Below are 8,365 nucleotides of genomic sequence, written 5' to 3' on the forward strand. Positions count from 1 at the left end.
TGTTGTGTTTTAATTTGCAGTAGGATTCCAGCGTGGTTTCTGTAGTTTCTGAGCCCGAGGTTAAATAACGGGCTGTTAGTGGCAGATGTGAAAAGCACAACTCTGGCCTCTTCCTTCATGACTGTGAGCAGGGTTTGAGAAACAATTTGCAGCGCTTGCTGTATGAAACCAACCTGTGGGTTTTATGAAACAACGTGATAATATTTTGTAAAATGGATGTTACTCCCCTCCCTCCTTCTTTTGATATGTAAGAGGGGAGAATATTCTCTTAAGAACAGAATAATGCTCATGTACATTGGTAGTAGTTACTTGGCTAACTGGGAAGCGCTTACCTGTTTTCCTAGGTATATAAAAGGCAGGAGGAGAAGTTATTTCAACTTTAACTCTAGTTTTATTTTTTTAGCATGCAGCAGACTTGACTCCCCTCCCTCCTTCTTTTGATATGTAAGAGGGGAGAATATTCTCTTAAGAACAGAATAATGCTCATGTACATTGGTAGTAGTTACTTGGCTAACTGGGAAGCGCTTACCTGTTTTCCTAGGTATATAAAAGGCAGGAGGAGAAGTTATTTCAACTTTAGTTTTATTTTTTTAGCATGCAGCAGACTTGGTGAAAACCGTGGCATCTCGTTACGATGAATATATAAACGTTAAAGATCTGGTTGACAAAATCAACCGTGCGCTTACAGCTGCCAAAAAAGACAATGACTTCATTTACCACGACCGGGTTCCTGACCTGAAGGATTTGGAGGCCATCGGAAAAGCCAGTCTTGTGAAGTCAACTCCGGTTGTTGTTCCCCTCAGTCAGAAATTCACTGGTGAGTGAGGTGTGGGGAGCACACAGGGTAACAGTTTTCTCGTGAAACACGTGGCCACCGAACTTAATTTGTACCAGGAAGAAGTGGATTTATACTTCTCGGTTGCTTTGAGTATACAGCAGTGGTTTTGAAAGTGCTGTTTGTCTTTTCCAGTTGTTTGTTGTCCTACTTGATGATAGGAAGTAGGGGCAGAATAAACCACAGGTTGAAAATCACTGTCTGCAATGTGCCCTTCTCTTCGAGTTTCTCAGTGACTGTATTTTCTCTATTCAACCAACCCTTTTCATTTCAGAAGGAGCACTAATGGAAGGGAAACATCCCATCGTACAATCTTAACTAATCTAGATGCTGGCTGAAAAATTTCAGTTTATTGGCTCTACAGGGGAGTTCTGAAAAACGATTCTCTTCCCTTTCTCATTTTCTTCATTTCTAATACTGTTTTTTTAAAGGAAGCTGTGAGGAAAATGTGATTTGTAATCCTACAATTGTTTTGAATAGAACACCTTCAAATTACTTTTAAATCAATTTCAGGCCTGAAAACTGAAATCTAATCTGAAGACCTGTAGAAATATTTTTTAAAGACCTCTTGGAGAGTGGGGGAGAGTATCTTACACTGTTTAGCTCGGTCTCTGTAATACAACCTGTGCTAAAGAGCTGCGAAGATGTTTGTGTCCTTTTGCCTTCCCAGTGCAACTTGAGTGATTTGTGCTGCTTTAATTGCAGACCTGTTTGAGAAGATGGTTCCCTTGCAAGTTCAGCAATCTGTGAGCGTTTATAACCAGAGAAAGGCCGATCTGGTAAACAGGTTAATAGCCCAGATGAGAGAAGCCACAAATCTGGCAAATGGGTGAGTATGGCGGCCTCTTAAAGCGATCAAGAGGGTATAAAAAAAATGTCAACTGAAAGGTAGGAGTGTAACTCTAGACAGTTGGTCCTTTATCTAGCGGATCGTTACTACTGGAAATGTTTGCCACCTTGCCTAAGAGCTAAAAGATGAGGATTTGTTTAGCTTTTAAGAGCTTTGAAACTTATTTTTGTTGAGGAATGAGTTAGAGTTTTCATTTTGCACTGTCTGTCCAAAGTACCTCCATGGGAATTGACTGTGCTTGCTTGGATAACAGTGTTGTCCACAGGAGAAACCCATCTAACACTGCCATCAAGTTGCCATGTAATGTGTTGCCTTTTCCAGTGTGTTGGCATCCCTCAATCTTCCTGCTGCTATCGAAGATGTGTCTGGCGATACCGTCCCTCAATCTATTCTAAACAAGTCTAAGTCTGTGATTGAACAGGGAGGAATTCAGACCGTTGACCAGCTGATCAAAGATCTGCCTGAACTCCTACAAAGGAACAAAGAAATTCTAGATGAAGTGAGTTCAGCAACCACTAACACAGTCTTAAACACCTCCACTGAGCTTTTTTCTTTAAATGGCTGTAGAAAATGCTTCTAACTTTAACAGCACTTTAAAAATACACCATTTAAGTGTTTAGTCCATACAAAAGTGGCGCTGTCACGTGGATGTTCTCTTATAAGTATTTTGTTTAAAATTGTTGGGGGGTGGAAGCACTCTGGAGAAATTTGGGTGATATGTGCCTTTTGTGCCTGTTTTTCTATTTGCCAAATTAAATTTATGAAGGATGTATAAGCATTAACTGTATTTTCTACACTGGCCGTAAATTTTGGAGCTATTTCACGTTTAGAACAGTTTACAATGCATGTAACACTTTCCTCTTGTAGTCACTAAGATTATTAGATGAAGAAGAAAGCACAGACAATGACCTGCGAACAAAATTCAAAGAGCGCTGGCAGCGAACACCATCCAATGAACTCTATAAGCCTTTAAGGGCAGGTACAGTTCATGTTTCATGCTTTGGGTTTTGGGGATGCTCTAAAAATGTCCATTTTCATTGTGTCAATTAAAGTAGCCTCTATTATCCTTAAAGATATAAATTTCTGTTTAGGACAGGTTATGCCAAAATGTTACTGCAATCTGCACCATTATTTGGAGTTGAGAGATGACACAATAGCAGACTTGAATAAAGTGTTTTAAAATTATATAAACACCTTTTTTTTTCCCTTGTACCGCCAGAGGGAGCCAATTACCACAACATTTTGAACAGAGCTGTGCAAGCCGATGGCCAGGTTAAGGAGCGCTATCAGTCCCACCGCGATACCATTGCGCTGCTGTGTAAGCCCGAGGCGGAGCTCAACGCAGCCATCCCTTCTGCCAACCCAGCCAAAACATTGCAAGGAAGCGAGGTAAAGCATGGAAATTTGTCTCTGTTTTGAATAGAAGTGTGATTTGTCTCACAAAGTAAACTTTGAATTGTTGTGGGAGCCAGTCCTTAGCTGCTCGGTCCCAACTGGTACAGGAGGTAACTCACACGTGGAAGAGAAGTTGCCTTTTTGTTTAAAACTTGCTTGTGTCTATTTTATCACACCTAGTGTGAACAAGGTCGATCTCCATGGGCAGCAAGACGGGTTGGCTAGTCTAAACGAAGCAATCCTTGATGGATACTTTTGTTGTGCGGGGTGCTGGGCTGTAGTGCTTGGGTTCTTGGGACAATTAAATGATGTGAAAGACAGAGTTCAGTGTTTTAAAATATTAGGCAATGACATGAATTAGCTTTCCAGGAAAGTCATGGCTCATCACAATGATTTTTCTCGAAGGAGTGATTTGAAGTCAGTGGTTTTGACTGCCATTTTTAGAATATCCTACTGGAAGGTATCGGATCAGATTAAAAAAATAGATTTAAAAGTGTTTGTGGTAACTCAGTGTTGTTAGTGGAAGCAGACCTCTGGGGGAGAATTAGCTTGAGGAATGCTCAAAGATCTTTGGTTGCCGTTTGTCCTGTTTTGTCATCTCAAACACCCCTATAAACAACAGTGTTGCTGGCGTAAGTGAGGAGTGCAGGGTGGAAACAAGGGATAGAGTAAACTTGTGCAAGAATTCCTCTAAACATGCCGACTCCCGACAACTTCTATTGCCTAGGTTGTTAACGTCTTAAGAACTTTGCTGGCCAATCTGGATGAAGTGAAGAAGGAGAGAGAACAACTGGAAAATGACCTGAAATCTGTCAATTTTGACATGACAAGCAAGTTCCTGACTGCCCTTGCGCAGGATGGTGCAATAAATGAGGAGGCAATCTCTGAGACTGAGTTGGACAGGATTTATGGAAGTTACAAGGAGAAAGTGCAAGGGTCCCTAAAGCAGCAGGAAGAACTTCTCAAAAACATTCAGGTACGTGGCTCCTGTCTTCTTTCATCTTCAACTAAGGGGCAGGGATTCCCCTATCCCTCAGGGCTTTCTACTGTGTTCTGCTTATTGCTCTGTTGTAGCCTGCTCGATACACCTTTCCTCCCCTGATCTGCTGACGGTACAGGGGTGTTCTCTCCCCAGTGAACGCAAAAATGAGAAGTTTTGGCAGACTCTCCCAGCGCCCCAGTGTGTAAATTCTCGTGGACCTTTTCTTGGCCCAGTTCTGCTTTGCCCTTGGAAGAAGCTGAACTGGTGTGTTAGGAAGTTTTGGGGCTTGTGTTAGATTTTTCTCCTTACCTCATCCTAGTTCTTTGTTCTGGGATAAGGAGACCTGTCCTTACTGCCTTCTAGGAGACATTTCGAGTCTCTGAAGTACACGCTGGCTTATTTTAAATTGCTGTCAACAATGTGCTTGACTTCTAGCATGTGCAAAGCTCATCAAAGTGAAAATTAAGTTTTCTGGACTTTGTAAAGTCAGCCTTAATTTATCAGTAACACTAGCCTAGGGTCTGGCAGGAGAGGAGGTCTTAGTGCTTGGACCAAGTGACAGTAGTGGCTTGAGTAATGCTGGGGCCTATTTGTGCCCAAGAGTACTTGCAGCTTCTGACTGCAGCTTGGATTGCAAGAATAAGACTTCTCCAAAAGGGAAAAAGTTGTTTCTAAATGACCATATGGCCCATATTTATCAAGTATTTTATATTCAGGCACCTTTGAACGTAATAAACTTAATCTTGAATATGACTTTGATGTTTGAATGGCCTGGAGTTCAAGTTTGGCTGCCTCTGGCAGCTGAGTTAGTCTCTATTTTCTCAAAAGCACTGAGGTGTAGGTGATCCTGCTGTAAATTTTCCACTTCCCTGTCCTTTTAATAGCTTGCCAATGTCAACCAAATCTGAGCTAGCACTTCTTTAAAACACTTTCAGTGTGATTTTGTGCGTATCAGTGGAGGGTAGTACAGGAGAGAGCCTAATTAGTGTAGCCTCTGAAAGAAAGTCTGCAGCATGAGCTTGAGAATTAGCTGATGGCAGCCTGCAACAGAACAGGTAATTAAAAAACCTACTGCCAGGGAGTTAATAGAGTTCTGAAACAGCCACTGCGCTTGGCAGAGAGCGAATGTTGAAGTACGAGGTGTGGATATAAGGTGAGCAAAGGCAGGTATTGGGAAAACAGGGTGGAAGCAACAAGTAAGGGAGGAAAAAACCCCAGCATCCAGGATCTTGCTTCTGTTACTCTTCACGGCTTATTTTTTCCCTTTTTTTAAGAATGCACATCAGGATTTCTCAAAGATGAAACAATCAAACAACGAATCGAATTTAAGAGAAGAAGTTTTGAAGAACTTGGCTGTAGCAAATGACAACTTCGTGGAACTTGTAGCCAATTTAAAAGAAGGCACAAAGGTATGATAATGCATAAGGGATTGGAAGAACTTTTTTCATGATTTACACAATGAAACATGAATGAAATTGTAATAAACTTTGCAGACACGCTAGAGGAGAGGTATGTTGTTGAGGATTTTACTGCTGAAGGAGGACAGCGAGTTGCTCCAATTTTGATTGTTTGGACAGCTGAGAAATGCTTCCTCATTCCTATCTGAAAAGGAAGCTTTTCTGAGCATTGCTTTGTATTAAAATAGGAAAGTTGTTAATTACAGCTGAGTAACTGATGCTGAAGTACCCAGATGAGCTGTTTTATCTGAGGAATTCTTTCATCTGTTCTCCCACGGTATTTAATCACCTTATCAAATTTGTGGTTTATGTACTGCTACTGCATAAGTGAGGAGAGATGAGGAGGGCTTTATTTAGCTTGTGTTTTTTGATCTGGGCTTCTGGAAAGTATCTTACTGCTTCTGTCTGAAGTTCTTTTTGGTGGTTTGTTGATAGCTCACTAGAGGGGGGAAAAAAACTAAGACTCTGAAATGCCTATACAAATTAAACACGTGGAACTGACGGAAGGCAGTACAGTTAAAAAAATTAACCTTTAAAAAATAGGATTAAAAAAATTCTACTTGTCTTAAACTATTTTAATATTTATAGAAATATGTTAGCATGGAATCTGAAAGTATTGATCAAACATGTTGGTTGATTTGTTTTTTTCACCAGTTTTACAATGAGCTGACAGAGATTCTGCTGAAATTCCAAAACAAATGCAGTGACATTGTCTTTGCTCGCAAGACTGAAAGAGATGAACTGCTCAAGTAAGACTTCAATGTTTTGTTTAAGCTTTGTAGGAACAATGTTTCTGTGAAAGTGATTAGGACACCCAATTTCATTCGAGCTAGCTCAGTGATCATGCTTTAAATACTAGATTTATTCTGTTGCATCCCTTTAGCTTAGCTTGCTGAAGTGTGTAACAAACAGCTCTTAGACTAAGCTGGATGTTTGCTCGTTTGCTTTTAACAGAGATTTGCAGCAAAGCATTGCCAGGGAACCCAGCGCTCCCTCTATTCCTCTGCCTACGTACCAGACCACGTCAGCTGGAGGAAGTAAGCCTGCTGCGTCGCCGACTCCTACTCCAGCACCCAGAACCATGGTGGTAAGTATACAATGTGCAATTAGTGGGTTGAAAATAGAAAGTCCGTTCTTCGGATCTCCAAACTCGTCTGTAATTGGTGTATATCGCTCCCTTAAGATACTGGGAAATGTGGTGAAGTGCAGGGCAGAGGCTAGAGGCCTTGCAGAGAGGTGTATTATCTACTTACTGGCCTTCATAATTTACAGGTTTGAAATGGAAAGCTTATTGCTTGTTAGATGCTTCTCGTCGTTACCTGTATAGACTAAATATAGAATATCTGTCTAAATGAGAAATAAAAATAAAAGTCAACTGGTCGCATGACCACAGCTTTTAATTCAAAGACTTCAGAAAGAAGCTCCAGCTTAATTCACTTTGTTTTGTTAGGGGACTAAACCACAGCCACCAGCACGGCCACCACCACCAGTGATCTCTGCAGCAAGCAGCTCCTCTTCTGCGTCAGCACCCTCTGGAACAGCTGCAGCTCCCACTTCTGCTCCGGCTCCTGCTCCAGGAGCCAGTGTGCCAGGAGCCAGTGCGCCAGCAGCCAGCACCGCACCTTCCCAGGCCCAGGGACCTCCTTACCCAACTTATCCAGGTTACCCAGGGTAAGCTGTGGAGTGCTTCGGCAGCAGTTTGTTAGCCTGGTATCGAAAATCACTTGTTGCCTGCATATGGCATTTCAAAGTCAGTTATTGGTATAACTGAAGATGTGTTTAGTGTTGCAGGGAAGTTGTTTTTTTTTTTGTTTGTTTTAATCATGTCATTCTTGAGTAGCAGGCTTAGCAGGTGTTAAAATATGGACCATGATATTAAACATGAGAGAATCAATGTAGATGAGTTCTGGTTCCAGTAAGTTGCCTTGACTCCACCTTCCGTCTGCATTTCTGTTCCACACATTGTCATTTTTTTTCGTATTTGATCCTTGGGAGTTACCACCCTTGGTGCTATGCATAAGGGGACATCGAAGGAAAGCATTTGCAGTAATTGCGTGTCTTTCTCTGCCTGTTAATGAGTCCTAATTTGTAAATTAACATTATCAGTGTTTTGCGACTGAAGTATGCTGCTTTTTTCTCCCCCACCAGGTATTGCCAGATGCCAATGCCCATGGGCTACAACCCATACATGTATGGTCAATATAATCTGCCATACGCGCCCTCACCCATGTATCAGAACCCGGGACAAGCACCATATCCGCCACCTCAACAACCTGGATATTCTTTTCCTCAACAGCCTTATTACCCTCAGCAATAATGTATCTGCAACAAAGCTCTGCTTGTTCAAATTTGGGAGGAATTGGCAATAAGCATACTAAAACTTCTAGCTTCGGTTAACGTACCACACTGAACTGTATGCGGTCTGTAACTCTCCTTGATTGCTAACTGCTCCAAAATGTCTAGATGAGGTTTTTGATTACACTAAACACTCCAAAGATCTGCTGCAGTGGTTCAGACTCTAGACTAATGCCAGAATTAGAGCCTAATTCGGTGATCGGAAACTGTACACTACATGTCGGCTAGACCAAAATAATTCCTTTGCAAAAATCCTAAGTAACAAATAGGTTTGGATGAGAAAAGTGAAGCAGTGCGTGCACTGGGTGTGATATATTCTACAGAACCATATAGCATTTCCTTCTATACTCTCTTGGTTTGTATTTTTTTGAGTTAAAATACGCTATTTTGTCTAATAATCAAGGCCTTGTAAATTGTCAGTAAAAAAATAAATTACTTCAGAATGGTTTAAACACTTGGCATTCTCCTTACATAAAAAGGTGTTCTGTGTG

At 41.3% G+C, this 8,365-nt stretch overlaps 1 protein-coding gene across 1 annotated transcript; it reads left to right on the plus strand.

The window, feature by feature from the left end:
* Nucleotides 1-594: 594 nt before the first annotated feature.
* Nucleotides 595-8,098, plus strand: LOC104496622 (programmed cell death 6-interacting protein-like; the record flags this gene model as incomplete). The annotated part of the gene is made up of 11 exons (XM_010139767.1): nucleotides 595-817; nucleotides 1,541-1,664; nucleotides 2,007-2,184; nucleotides 2,553-2,664; nucleotides 2,905-3,074; nucleotides 3,808-4,056; nucleotides 5,337-5,471; nucleotides 6,174-6,268; nucleotides 6,474-6,606; nucleotides 6,970-7,190; nucleotides 7,668-8,098. Coding segments are annotated over 11 exons (1,809 nt in total), but the record flags the coding sequence as incomplete, so codon positions are not given.
* Between the last annotated feature and the right edge of the window lie 267 nt (nucleotides 8,099-8,365).

This window comes from Buceros rhinoceros, unplaced genomic scaffold, assembly GCF_000710305.1.
Source record: "Buceros rhinoceros silvestris isolate BGI_N320 unplaced genomic scaffold, ASM71030v1 scaffold10607, whole genome shotgun sequence".
Taxonomy (NCBI): domain Eukaryota; kingdom Metazoa; phylum Chordata; class Aves; order Bucerotiformes; family Bucerotidae; genus Buceros; species Buceros rhinoceros.